Raw genomic sequence first — 15,471 nt, forward strand, 5'->3', positions numbered from 1 at the left:
GGATCTCGGAACTCCACTTAGACCGACAATAAAACGGCTTATTGCCACAATGCGATGATTGGTGGACCGTGAATTCGATGGAAATTAATCCGGCTCGGGGTTCACCCCGTGGAGCGGGGGCGTAATCAGATTCGCGCAATTCTGTTCGAGTTTATCGCAACAAGGTGGATGCCGAAGAAGCAGGAATCACGTGCGGAAGGGCCCGGCCTTCGGGCATAAAATGTTTTATTTATAGACTAAACGAGCTCCGAGTTTTATTACCGCCGAAGAAGTGATGAAGTCGAGGATGAGGAGATCGATCGCTATCTAAATATTCACTCTTCTTGTCTTCCGGAATGCGCCATGATCGCGTGCCTAAAAGGATCGGGATCGATCCGCCGCCCCCGAATCGGCCGGTCCTTTTAAAATTTATGAAGGCGGCTCCCCGGTGTTGATTTTATAATTCCGGGCCCGAACAGATTTTTCCGATCGGACGCCTCTTCCGCCTCCAATTTGGCCCTTTGACGCCTCCCGGCCCGGCCGGATCACGACTCACGTTGTTTTATTGCCGAAGATCCGATACCGAGAAGCGCCGTTCGCAGAAGAACCATCAATAATCGCGTCGGTCGATTGAAATGTCACTCTTCAGTAAGTCCGGAATCTTGCAAAAAACCAATAAGAGGAGCTAATTTCATCGCCTGGATTTATTTACGGACAAGGGAAATGTGATCGGAAGATCGCACCAGCAGACAAGGACGAGGTTATGATCTGAAATTTTAAACCGATGGACAAACATTTAAAAATTAAATTATCCTGAAACGATTGTGGTGGTTCGTGTTGACCCAAACTGTGTCCATCAACTTTTATGACTTTGTCAAGCGATTTTTAGTAAACAACTGGTTGAGAAAAATCCTTTGTATCGTGAGAACATTAGAAAGAAAACCTGATTCCTTTGTCCTGAAAAATCTATTTCTATCACCTTCAGAAGAAACCACCATCCAGAGATGAACCATTACACCAGAAGCAAAATTTTTGATTGCCCTACTTTGACCCTTGATAATAATACATTATTCAAGGAGCGTGTAATGATGACTATTACCCATGAGAAGGAAGCTTGCGAGCCGTAATCGAGTGCTATAAATACGAGTGGGGTAATAATCATTACACGCGAGCAAAACGCCGTAGTTTCTCTACGACGTACAAATTTCATCATTTTCGCTATCGTAATTCTTTATTTATCCTGATAAAAATTATGACTTCTTTTTAATAAACAACGTACGTAAACAAACTCTCGAATTATGACATTTGAAAATCGTTATGACTTGCGAATGTCGCGTCGCATCATAGCAACTTTATGGTCTATGCTATGATTTGCCAATATAATTTTGCGATTGGCCATAACTCGTGGAGTGAGTAATGAATAGTATTATTTAACAGTAAACGCGTATACCGTGTGATCAAATAAATTGCAGATCAAGAGTGCTGTGCTCCATTTAAACAAAAACATGTGAACGGATTGTTTTGTAAAAATGAGTTAAAAAAAAATCAATTTTGGAATAATCCTTTTATTCGAAGCAAATAAGTTGCCAGATTGACACTATATTTGTAGACATTGGGAAAACATTTTTTTTTTCATTTAAAAAATAGTTATTTGTATACCTATCAAGGCCGCGAAATCGTTCTTTAACGTACCGAGAGAAAGATTGTCGCCGAGGCCGCTTGCGGCCGAGGCAGCACAATCTCGAGGATGTTAAGGAATTTCGCGGCCAAGGTGTATACACTTCGCAACTATCCAGTTCATGCTCTTCTTTTGTTTAAGCATTTTCAGTCTTTGTTATTATGTATTTTCTTTTCTTCTTTCACATATGGTACTTGCAATTTACTTCACGATTTTTTTAAATATTACCCCAATTGAAAATTTGCCCGCCAGCGCTGCAACAGGTGACCGCACGATTAAATCTTCGACTTCTCAGCATCACCAGTGCCTTCTAACTTTAACTCTTGACCGTATTCCTCTCGTTTATTAATAAACACGACCTTTGATGATATCCTGTTGACAGTGCGCATCAGTTTTTACATTCCTTTCTTTCAATGCAACTAATTGAACATTCTGTCAAGAGATAATCGTGAAGCGCTGAGTAACAATAACTTCCTGAAGTGAGAAAACTGTCAAGCTTTGAATTAATTTTCTCGTTCCTGAGGATTGTCGCATCCAGCTCCGTCCATTTTCCTTGCGATACTAATTATCCTGGACGAAGAGTGACCGCTGGAGAACATTACACCGTCACCACACAATACGCGTCTGTGTCTGGTTGCTATGCCAACCACGCAACATGGGGTCATAAAGAGTGAGGACAACTGCAGTCATAATTCATTTCCCTTCAGTTCTGAAGTGATGTCGTGTTTGTTGCGTTTCTGATCCGAAGTACTTCACCTGCGCTTCAATAAGTGGGTGCTAATGGGCGGGAGCTGAAATCGAGCACGGAAGACCACAGCTGCACGGCCGAAACGTCTATCGTTTACGGCTCCACAGCTGGAGTCAACCCGTCTGCGATCTTCAGATCTTCCAGACGGAGCGACGTTGGAGCCGCCAAGAGGAGGTCCTTCTAGCCGTGAAAAATTGAGGCGGTGAATCGAATCGACTGTTTGTCGTAATTATTCAGCGTTGTTTCGGAGACGAGGATGTTGCGATTCCAGGTGGAGGCCGCCCCCGATCGATCATCCGGCGTGACAGAACCTCCATCACGCCGCCTCTCCGGGACCGGAGCGAATTTTCGTCAGACCCCGACGATTCCGCACTTTTTGCGGGATCGAGAGGTCATCGCGTTTTAAAAATCCGGAAGGGAAGCCCCTTCCGGAGCCGCCCCCGTGATGAATCGCTTCAGATCTCGTAAATGTATTGTTGGGCCCTTTATTTTGGTGTTTTTTCTGGGTCCATTAATTCCATTTGTGTTGGCCGATTGAAAGGGGCTTAACGAGAATACGAGGTTCGTCCCACCCCCGCCGGAATATCGCCAATAAAAGAGATTATCGATTTGCGCCCCGACTCGAAGAACAAGAATGAGGTGTACGAGAAGGGGAGAAAAATCATGAAGTGTCCCGTATTTTTCACCCCGCCCCCGGCTAAATCCCTACCTGTCGGCCAATTTGAGCACTTTAAAGCGCCACGTTTCACGCATTTTATTTCGAATTTCGAATGTAAGGAGCATTTTCCGACCATAAATAACGCGCAACTTCTCCCGAGTTGCTGGAAATCATGTCTAAGTATATTTATCATACCGCAACGGCAAAGAAAAAATAGAAAATATGGCGGAGGAAATTGAAACGATATTTCAAAGAGGAAGATGATACGGATGCGCTTTCGCAGCAGCCCACGAAAAAAAAAACGTTTATAGATAAGTAAGACAGGTTTTTATTTATGCGACGGGTGTGACCCGATCCGGGGGTTTTTACCACTGTGTCTTTGATCTGCGCAATTAACTAAATTGTTTCGGGGTGGTTTTCGAAAGGGTTGCGCCGTTGGGGGGACGTTTCACGCTTTGTTTGTCTGCGGTTGTTCCGTTCGATGCTCACAGTACTCAAATAATGACAATTATTATGCACGGAATTCGAAACGTTGGCTTCTAATTGAAGGATTTCTGATCGCTCTCTAATTAATTCGAGTGCCTGTTCCATTAAATTACGCTCACAATTCAATTCCGTATGCAGATTTCAAAATAGATCGTCACAACAAACAAGCTGTGATTGATCATCAGTCTTGATTGTGGGGGGCGGCGCGATACGGGGTGGCCCAACGCAGCATCCCCACCCGCTCATCCAGGCAGCAGAAATGCATGCCAGTCTCAATTAAAACACTCATACAAATTAATCGCAACAGGTTTTTGCAATTTTTTTTACAATTGATTCCAACTAAACACCGTTCAGTTCTTTTGGCATAATAGGAAGCCATGATTTTTTTTAACGTGGGACACACTGTTTGTGATCCGTCACTAAAGTGCCTGACATGCGGACCTATCAAAATGAACATAACATGTTGCTAAATTTCCCGCGATGTCTGAGTATTCTTCTATTGCAAACTAGTAAAACTGACAACAATGGAACAATGCACTAGACATTGACGCTATTTATAACCTTAAAGTAAACTCCCATCATGCCAAAACAACGTGAATGCATTTTATGTAGTATTCTTTTCAAAAATTCGAAAAACGATTTTTAAGTGTGATCCTTCATTTACCACTATTTTTTTTTTGTGGAAATTGTTCTTGTAAAGACCAACACATGTTAAAGAAATATTTCTGACATGTTTCTTTTTTGCACTTGGCCGTTAACGAGTTGACAGAAACATTGGTCGCTCATTGGCTGAGAATCGTTTCTGTTTTTCGTTTTACGATCGCCCTGTATATCCGGCGATAATTAAATCCGTTTTATCACCGGCGATCGGTGTTTGGGTAACTGGTGCATGTTTTTATTACAAACAAATCTCTCGTGTTCGTTTATTTACGTTTGATTATTATTTCGTTCGTCTCTCTTTTTTTCAGGGAGTGTTTGTGGTGGCGAGTGTTGTGGAGACGAGACTGAAGATTTATTGAGGAAGCAAGGACAAAGGGACTTCGCCACGTTGCTCCGGCACAACTCGATGTCCCTGCAAGGACTGCTCAGCTTCACGGCGGCCACTCTACAAAGTGAGTTTCTTGACATTTTTAGTCGGTCTGTTGTGACATCTACTGGATAATTATGCAAAATCGGCCATCATTAATTCGGTCGTAAAAAGAGATACGGCCATCACGCCCACCTAGCGCCGTTCTTAATCAATTTATTAGAAGTAGCCGAGCAGCTGTCCCAGAAATCGTCCGACGAAGACGTTTTTTGGGACGACTCTTGTTCGGAGTGCTCGCCAGATGGTTCGCACCAACTCGCGATATTTTAAAATCGACCCGCGAAATGTCACTTCGAGTTGGTGGCATTTCTTCGGTTGGCATTTGTGCAGCCGGAGTTTCATTGCAGATTTGTGCGATCGGATCTAGGGCGCACTCTTTTCTAGAGCGCCATCGACTCGAGCATCCTCGTATTGCAAAAACAAAGGCACTTCAGATGGCTTCCGAGTGCAAAAGGTCTATGCAGACCGTACCGAATTCGATCGTGTTCACTCCAGTCTTCTTTTACCTTCGATCTTTCGGTTTTGTTGACTCCCCGTGTTTGCGAAATGAGTTGCCGGAAGAACATCACCGGGCAATCTGTCATTGACCCAAAACAGGTAATTCGATAAGTATTTATCTGTCATCGCCCAGGAAGCAGCGAAGAATTGGGACATCTCGATTTTGCGTCTCGCACATTGCCGTCCGTTATCTCGATCAGATTCGCGTAAAAAATTATCTGTTACTTTTTGATTCGGTTCTGGCCAATGAGGGCCGCGTATCCTGTCACGTGGAGTGGTCGCAGCGACCTCTACGTCGAAACGTCAAATTGTACGCGGTGGCAATCAGATCGACGGAAACCGTCAGTTTCACTGACTCGTCACGATATCGACAAACATCAAAACTTCACCCCCCATAAATCACGCCCCATTAGAAAACAACCCGGTGGGCACACGTGCCTCGGCGCTCGAATGGCGCCCGAACTTCGTCCCCGATGACGAGGGGGAATGAGATGAAGTCGGGGCGGGCACGTGATTTTGACATTTATAATCTGGAAACGTCTCGGAACTTTATGTTGGTTAGTAGTGTGCATCCGGCTTTAGCCTTGGATGTTATCTCGTTAATTCACAGCTCACGCGGATTGCGGTTAAAGTCGGCATAAACGGACGGGATTCGCGCATTTCTAGACGCTTGCAAGACCTTCCCGAAATAGATCCGTCGAACAGATGCCGTTTCGGGCTCAGGGACGGACTCGCGAATTCGTGAGGAGAATGAAGGATCCGCGCGGGAGCGGGCGGCGTGACGTCACATATGGGACGAAACGTCAACGCATCTGCCGAAGCCGCACCAGGATGATGTTTCTGATGTTAACAAACAGATCAGTTGAAATAATAATGAGGAGAAGAAAAAAGAGGATATTTTAGTTACATATGTATGTATTGACAGTGGTGAATCAAGGAATCAGGAGAGCAAATGGAGCAACTTACTCAAGTTTACACTTTATCTAACGTCTTGGGAGACTTTGGAAACAATAAATGCATCTTCTATGTTGGACACGTAAGTCCTATAAGTCAACGTGAAAGCTTTTTAGTCTTTTTACATTTAGTTCTACACGGTTTGCATGAGTTGCAAGGGTGAGGGGAAGTTTATTTTTTACACTTTTTGAACAAAGATAAATCGAGGTGGATACGTTTTGTGATTTCCTTCTGGCAAGGAAACTTTGAAGGGTTTGTTGCCCTAGGATGGTGTAGATCTGTAGGATGTGAACGTGCAAAGGATTCACGTAGAGAGAGAGAGTACTAAATAAACGTTTGGTCATCACTTTTCAGCGATGTTGCAGGAGCGCGACCGTAGATGGCCCAGCTGCCCGCGTGCGTATCCCGTGTGTGACGTCACCGTGGGGGGCGCGTTGACAAGCTCCGATGCGGAATTATCGCCCGAACCGACAAACAATCCGCCAAGACAAAAAAGGACGAGGAGTAGTAAATGGCGCGCGTGATTCAGCATAAACATCGGCGATAAACGAAAATGAAGATGTAGGTGACGTGCGCGATCCTGATTGGCGATGTACGCGTGACGTAATGACAGTTCATTTGTGCGATCGCAGCTGGCGGCGCGCTTTTATTGCGGCGATTTTTTACCGCCGGTGGAAACGAGGAAAAAAGACTTCCCTTAAGCGGCGGCGCCCCGTTTGCAATTTTGTCTTTTATGTATAGTTGGCGAATTTATGCGGCGGGAAAGAGGATTAAATAGACGTTTTTATCAATCCCTCTTCTTGTACGAGCGTCGAGGGGAGAAGAAAAGGGAAAAAGAAGAGGATCTCGTAATGGGCGGTGCATGTCCCGAATGCGAAAAAAAGCGGCGGCGCGATATTTTCGCCATTCATCAAAATAGTAAGGAGCAGTTGATGGGCGAGGATGAATTGGTCCGCGGCCAAGTGTTCACGTAATGTCGGTGCTATTTTAAATGGCGATATCGGGGGGCGGCGCGGTGGTGGGGGACGCGGGGCCCGTGTGTACGAGTTCGACGTACAATAGACAGGAACACGGAGTCGTTACTCACGCGACTTCCTTTTGTTTCATCAAAGCCATCTGTGACATTATGCAAGCGAGCAAACCGCGGCCGCGCTATGAATCATAGCGACATATTGTCGGCGACAATCTGTTGGGGGAAGCGACAAATCGCGATAATTGACGTTTAGGATTATTATCGCCGATCGCGTGCCGCTCCCGCAACGACAGGTCGGGGTTCGTCTTCGACTGTCGCGTTTTACAAATCCAAATTTAATTTTCTTTCTAGGCTGGGTCCACAAGTGGATCGCGTGTGGACGCAGCTTTGACAAGAAGTCGACGTCAGACGGATTTAGGCTTGTCGAGTCGAGAACAAAAAGTCTTTAATATGCCAGATCTTGTCATGAGAGCATCACCGAATCACATGATGCGCATACATTATTCACGGTCTCTGGATATGAATATTTTCGCTCTTCCTGGTGATCAGGTACACTATAAATACATCTGACCATAAAAATTCTTCTGGGGGGCAAGAACACAAGTTTTGGACGATTATTTATCGATGTAATATAAATTTGTCTGCGCACACACATGTTTAACGTATTCAGGACAGAAATTGCAAAATTAACGTGAATTATGTGATGTAATTCGTGCTGTGGGAAACGAGAAGATGTCCACCTGCAACGTTAAAAATGTAAATTCGACGTGGAAATTACCATTACATGAAATACCACGTAAACAATTGGACATCACGTCCAAGTTGAACGTCCCCTGTATATTTAGAAGCTGATCGAAAATGCGAAAAATTTCTTGGCAACGATCGGAAACGGATGACTTATCGAAAAACAAAAAACCGGATGAGTACGATTCGAGGTAATTCAAAAATAAAGAAGAAAACAATGTCGTTTGATTTTTATTTCAGGTCATGTCGGAGCTTTTTTGGGTTGGCCTTGCACAAATTTTTTGCACACTCCCAGTTCAGTACTCGGTACTGATATTGCACCCAAAATATTACAAATTTGGTCGCTGTTTACCCAGCACTGATGTTGTTGAGTGATTGGTTAATTTTTTTGAAAGGGTTATCAGCGCCCGCTTCCTAATCACTCCACGGTTCGATAAACCGCCGACATTTTATTTTCTAATGCGTTCCGTCCCACCCCAGATACACTAATCGCTTCCTATGTAAATAATTTATAAGCCCCCGCTTGTGCGGCGCGACCGAAGGTGGTGGCATTTCAACAAATTAAATTGTCACACTCGTCTCGAACCCATAAAACCGTCCAATTTATAGCGCCGATAAGATAACCCCATCGGAATTGATCATTTTAATGGCCAGGGCACGGATTTCACCCGTCCCAAGTCTGGAATTCCAGCGGCGTTCCTTCATAATGCAGCTCTCTTCCTACATTGTAGAGTCTGTTTGCACGAGGCCGGGGCATTTCTCGTTTCCTTACATTGTTGCAACAATGAAGTTACGCGTTCACGTTCCATGCATCACACGAACATTAAACAGCCAAGCTAAACGTATTCATATCGTGAAGAGATAAATTTTATGATGGGCGAGCTGAAAGGACGTCGCTTATTAAGGAGCGTAGGTGTGTGCAAAAGAAGTCTCTTTTGAATCGCTGCCACAAAAGATACATCGCTTTCATGCGATAAAACCCCAACAGGACCCCACGGTAATTAAACGAGGGGCGCCGCCGCCACTGGTTTTTCGCGGTGGTGCTAGTGCCTGTCCCGTTCGGACAGAGCGGCGAGCTTTGGACAAGCGCGTCGCGGGCGCGTTCGACCTGTCGCACGCCTGAAATGAGGCACCGGATCGTGTTTCCAAGTAAGAGAGTAATTTCATCCGGTAAGCTGTGATGCGGTTATGGCACAATTACTTATGGGTTGTATGAAGTGAAACGAGTCGACAGTGATCGATTCGGCTGGATTGGGTCCGGGCGACCTTCGAGAAGTCTTCTCCGGCGTCCGTTCGACGTTTCGAGCGCGGGCAGAATCAGTCGCGCTGCGAATAATTAAATTCCGGCGTTGTTTTCCGGCCGGGGGCGGTCCGCGTTAACGAAATTACCATCGAACTGTGGATTTTGACGATCGATTCTGGCAGTGTTGACACACCGGAGGACGTCTCCGGATCATATTCCCCGAGCTCAATTTTCCCGGAGAATTAAGCGACATCTTCGGGTCGTAAACGCAATTTTACGGCGTTTTTATTCGACGATGAGTGTTTGGGGTGTGCGTGTGTGCGTCTGAATTTGAATTTTTCACCCGTTTCCACGAATTCGACAAGAGGAACGCCGATAATATGAAGTCGACGATGTCGTTTAATTTTTACGAGCTATTAAGAGTTTTAGCGTCTTCCGACGGGATCCGGGACCGGATTTTGTTCTTTCTTTTTCGGCGAAAACGTCGGACGCGTACCTGACGGACACCTCCGCCTCCAAGTTGTAATCGCGCGCTTTTACGACGGAGATTAATTTTATTTTTGGTAATTTTTTTAACGGCGTTTTTCGCTCGGGACGGCAACGTTAAAGCGGAATTTTATTTGACAGTAAAGTTTTTATTTTCTTATTTATTCATCAATTCGAGTGACAGCATTATCGATTGTCGTTAACGTTCGCCGTTTTCTGATCACAAGTGGGATAATTTGGCAGTGGACGTCGTAAAAACTAATCAAGATTTAATTTACACCGAGGCCGTAAAAGCTCTGCGCGCAGCTTTAAGGTGGGCGCTCACCAGCCGCCGTCGTACGCATCAGAAAAGTGGAGCTTGCTGCGTCCGCTGACGCACCTGTACTTGATCCGACGCAAAAAACGTTTTGCCGATGCGGACCGGTGAGCACTTGCTCTTATCCCAATCGCGTACGCTAGCGTGTACCCAAGGACAACTGACGTTTTCTTAAAAAAAAAATTAATTCGCTTATTTCCATAGATAAATCCGTTCCAAGTTTCCACATGAAAATGTTTTATTCAGTTACGCCGAGCGGTTTATATGTTACACACTTGATACGATGCCTGTTTCCCGTCACGTCAAGGAATATGACGATTGATCAGTGAATCGGAGAAGGAATGACGTATTAAAAAATAACATTGACACGTCCAACTGGCGCACTACAATCTTAATGGCGAATGTGTGCATAACGGTGTCAAGGGAACCTCCGAGAGGTCGTAAAACAGAAAGATGATCCAGTTTTGTTTGAGCTTTCGGAAATATCGATTTCGTCCTGGCCGTAAAAATGCAAAGTGGCCAATAATGGGTTTCGTTTAGCGGATTTGTTGTTTCGAAGGGCGACAATTAAAGTGCGTTGTGACTTGCAAAAATGTGCAAGATGATCAATTACGCCCGGATTCGACGTTTCTTTTGACGAGGCCGAGCCTCGACGGGAATTTCTTTGAAAGCGAGCCAAATTGCTTTCCAACATTAGTCCACAGCTTGTCTTTGATCAAAATCAACATTCTGGACCGACTGCTTTTTCTGCTTCGGATTTGCATAAATCATCAAATTCCCCTAATGACATAACAACTTCGTTTCGAGTTGCTTAACGGGAGGCGAAATTTTTTCCGAAGAAAATTACGAACTTGATGAGATGCAAAAAAGTCGCCTCCACAACAATAACTGGATTACAACTCCGTTCAGAGTTTTTAAGGATTACTCGGGATGCAGCGATTATTAAAAAGACGTTACTACCCGTTCCCAACTTTCTTATCAATCTCGTGTCTGACGTTCGACCAGCGAATTTTGCGAGATTTCCACCGGGAAAGTCAAAAGGAAAATTCGCTGTTCCCCCGGGCGCCCGCTAATTCGTCCAACATGCAAGTAAAGCGTTTTATCGATGGAGGAAAAGCCGATTTTCCGCCTGATCCGGACTGTTGTTAATAATAGTAAAAATAAACAGTACGATCGGATCGTTCGTTTTATTTTTATTGCACTCGAGGCATTTAATTAGGTGGAAAGGTCGCTTTTTTCACTCGCATTTCCCGGCGAACTACTCACTCGTCCTTTGGGTAATCCGTGTCCTTGTTCGTCGATAAGATCCCTGATTCATTTTAGTCGATTAAGGTGTGTCGATGCGCTGTTCGGAGGAAGCGTCTTATCTCTAGAATATGTTTATGAGCCATCCCCAGAGAGCACGTCTGCTCCATTTCCACCGAGTCTAGGATGCGGAATCTTCATAGAAACGAGCTAATTGCCGACGTATTGTCCCGATAAGACAAACGCTTCTTCTGTATCGCGTATGCGATTTCTTCATTTCGCACCTTCCACGGGGGCGACGTCCAGAAACCTCGAGTTCCAAGCGAGTTGGAATGAAGTCGATCTGTCAACGCGGTCTCTTTTTCCCTCCGCGTTATTGTAAAAGATTCATCACGTTGGCTTTGTAATGCGGTGTTATATGTTATAAAAGCACTCCAACAATCGAATCCCGACCATTCTCACTTATTCGTTCTGCTGTTGGAGAAGAAAGGCGAGCGCCTCGCCGGGGTGGAACGAGGTTTCGAAATAGATTTCTTCGTCTGTCATAAAAGAATCGAGATGTGTAAAGTAAAGTCTGAAGGGTGTTTGATTTTCTGTAAATGTCAATTCAACGTCCGCCTGTTGTGAGTTTCACGACTCCTGGAGGAAAAAATCTGGCCAGATTAAAAATTAGCGAGCGTCGCCGGAACGTCGCCCGGAGTCGGCGCCATTGTTAAGACACTCGGAACGGGGTAGATGACTTATGATAAATATTTGATAGTCGTGCCAACAGACAGTCGGTCTAATAGAGGGCGTCGTAAAAGAATTAAGGGGCATTAAAGAGAGTGTGAACGGTGTTTGCTTTTCCGTTGTTACAATGTAAATTTCACGTTTGTTGTCTTTTATGGGTTTACGACTTTACATAAAAAAACATTGGGGCGCACCCTCGGGCCTTGACCGCCGCCGAATCGTCATCCTCCGAGGACGAAGGATGAAGTTCTTGCGTGTCACGCGTCGCGGCCCTCAACACTTTATTGCTTGTAAAGTTTAAGACTTAATTGCGAATTTACAGTCGGAGAAAAATCGGGTGACGGTATGGGCGGCGACCCGCGCAATGGCGAGACGATTTCAGCATAAATAAGAATGTTTAATTTTTCCATGAAACACGGCCGGTGTGCGGTCTCATTTTTTCGGGGGAAATGTAAATTTTCCGTTTGTTGTCTTTGTGGCTTCACGGCATAACACGGACCGAAATAATTTACATAAAAAACCCTTAAGACGCACCCTCGCCGGCCCCGGTTCGATTCAATTAAAAAATATGGAATGGAAGTGTGCTTTAATAGGATTTTCCGGGGATATTTTGTTATTCCGGCGTCGCCGTCGAGTAGGAGGAAGTTTTTACGTCGCCGCCGACCGGAATTGATTGTTCTATTAGCTTTTCGGCTTGTTTTCGAATATGCACCAGTCGAAATGAGATCTTTTACGCCGCACAAAAACAGAAATAGTCGTGAGGCGGCGGCGGCGGCTCTTTCAAAAGTGATCAAGTTAACACCGTACCAAAGCGCCGTTACCAAATTTATGTTCCAACTCAATTAACGCCAAACCAAATAATTGAAACGTCACTAATGATACCGAATGTGATGGATTATAAATGATGAAAATTCGATAATCGAGCGGTCCGGTCGGAATAACAAACCGGAGGAGTAAAAATTACCAGGGGGTGGAAATTAACATACAGAACGGTCACAAAACTAGCAGGATCTGACGTCGTTAGAAAGTTTTCGGAACGGCTTAATTTAATTTTTCTCCCCGTGTAATTTCGACGTAAACTCGGTCGTCGGTCGAATAAGAATCGATGTCTGAGTGGGGCTTCCACCCTTCTGGGATTGAATGAAATCTAAATTTATTGTGATTCGATCAGGACGGTAGCCGTATAACGACGAAACCTCAAATTAAAGAGAATCTGATAGTCGACAATTTAAAATTGAATAATAAACAGGAAACTCCGGGAATCGATAGAGGGGACCCGATGAAAAACGGGCCCGGAACGATTTTAATAAATTTCGTGGAGTGGCTCTCCTCGCCACCGGAAACTAGCCATTATCGGTTGCTGCCAATATCGATAAATCACCTAATCGTGATGAATATTAATTAGGAATTAAGCCCAAAGGGCCGTTTATCACGGGGGGCAGGTGCCAGCCATCGCCACTTTTAAAAGATCTCATCTCGCGTTAATCAGTCGGATGATTTTGAGATCTGGGGAGCGGCACAATCTGCGTCGCGATTCCTCACCGACTGAGGAACGCGCACCGTCGAACGCATACCCGTAATTGCGACACGAAGTTGTGCGGGGAATGTACGAACAAACATTATTACTACATACCTTGATTTTTTAAAGCTTTTGCGCTTTTGTTGTGGCCATGTGGGCGTTTCGTTTTCGTACGGCCGCGATGTATTGTCTCTTTTGTGGTGGCTCAAAAACACTCCGAATTTAGTTGTCGGTCGATTGGAGTCGACTTTTTTCGGTATTAATTATGGGCGCGGCCGTAAACTGCGTTTTTTCTTTTTAATCCCGACAATTAATAATTTAAGTCGTCAATTTGAAGTTTATAATTAAGCCCCCGCGAAAGCTCTGGATTTAATTTGCGTTACATAATGAACACCGCCGTCGGTTACCTGTGAGTTTTCGACGGTGTTTTTCGAGGCGGGGCGAAAAATTCTGGATAATTGGAAACAAGAGGAGTTCCCACGAAAATCAATTACCGCCACTTTACAAGACTAGTCGAAAGTTCCGAGAAGTCTTTCAATTCATTTTTAAGTATCCCATTATCACAGTCAATGGTCGAGTCTTCAAATAAAAATCTTTCGTCTCCATGCACAATGGGTATTAGACACGAGCAAGCAAGCGAAAACATGGATAGTCACGCGCATACAAGAGCGCTCCGAGGAGGAGCATGTAGAGAGTGGTCCGGAATTGGGGCCCGGACGGGTGGTGAATGGAATTCTTCGGCGTCCATTCATCGGTCAAGAGTTTACTGATCCTGAAGGGCATTGTGTGGCGATAAAGGATCACGATCACGAAACGTACATTCTACAAGCTTCCGATGTAATGCAATTCCCAGCGAGCCACTATTTTTGTAAATTTTGCGAAATCTGGGTCGCACAAATCCTTTGTCGTCTGCAAATCCGGCGTGATTAAGTTTTTGGAAAAATTACACGTTTTGGACTCTTTTAACCGCATTTGCAATTTGTCCGATGGGAAATTGATCGGTCGCGGATTACGACCTCCCTGATCGATCACTTGTAATCGTGCAAGGAAATTACGCCATCGGTTTATTAAAATGCAATTTGTTTATTTTTGGAATGGTGGCAATTTATCAAATTTGGTCTAGGACTGGCCGACCGTTCACGCCCACAACTTAAGACCCGTCACACGAGATTACACGGTCACTGTGACAAATGAGTTCTTTGCATTTTGTTTTTTAAACGTCAGACGTGAGACCTAAAAATACGTTTTCATTCCGGCGAAATGAATTCGAAACGAATCGTGACGACGACAAGGAAAATGGAGAATCGTCGGCCGATCGGAATCGAAGCCGGTGCACCAGGAAGGGGAAAAATGAAACACGTCGTGTTTTCATTTTTAATCGCCAAAGGGCGGACCTGTACGTGTTGTTCACCCTGTTCTTGTACGCCCTTCCCGTGTTGCGATCGTCTTTTATTTCGACGGGGGGAAATGTGAAATGGGTTCCAACCGAAACCCGAAACGGTTCGGCCGCAACCGCTTTTTAATTTGTCAAGCTTGATTAAGGTAAATTGTAGGTCTTCGGTTTTTGTGTGAACGATGTGTCAGTGACGGTGAGAAAGGAGAAGTCAAAAAATATTTTCAAAATGTCAAAATCCTACGACAAATGACACATCTGGACTGTTTATTATTTTCATTACTGTTTGGAACTGCTGATTTATTTCTAAACCCGCGGTGTGCTTATTGCTGACTTGACGATGCTCTGTATATCCAGATTTGTGTCCAATCGATCGTGTATCTAATACCGCGCCCTCAAATAAATTCTCGATTAGGGTAGGCTCTGATTTTGTTATGAAGTTGGCAACATGTAACGAACTCGGAGCTTTATGCTGTCAAATGCGTTTGCCAATTGTTGGGGGGGTTATGTTGGCACAAACATCTCTAGTAGCTAGTCTAGTCTGCCAACCATTAATAGACAAAAGATGTAGATCACAACCTACCCTAAAATTTGAAGGCACGGTAGATGTAGATGTACTTCTGTGTGAAGGGTTTAGGTTTTCTTTTGAAAAGAAAATGGCCGAATCGACCATGTTTGCAGGGATGCCAATTGTAGGTCCTCCAGTGTTTTTTCGATCGAATCACGTTGGTGTAC

General features: G+C 44.6%; 1 protein-coding gene across 1 annotated transcript in view; it reads left to right on the forward strand.

The window, feature by feature from the left end:
• The window catches only part of dally (division abnormally delayed protein), an 86,226-nt gene that overhangs the window by 16,245 nt on the left and 54,510 nt on the right, over nt 1-15,471 (forward strand). Inside the window, exon 2 of the mRNA XM_069046506.1 lies at nt 4,518-4,661. Within this exon, the coding sequence (XP_068902607.1) occupies nt 4,518-4,661 (144 nt within the window). The remainder of the gene's footprint in view (nt 1-4,517; nt 4,662-15,471) is intronic.

This window comes from Tenebrio molitor, chromosome 5 (assembly GCF_963966145.1).
Source record: "Tenebrio molitor chromosome 5, icTenMoli1.1, whole genome shotgun sequence".
Classification (NCBI taxonomy): Eukaryota; Metazoa; Arthropoda; class Insecta; order Coleoptera; family Tenebrionidae; genus Tenebrio; species Tenebrio molitor.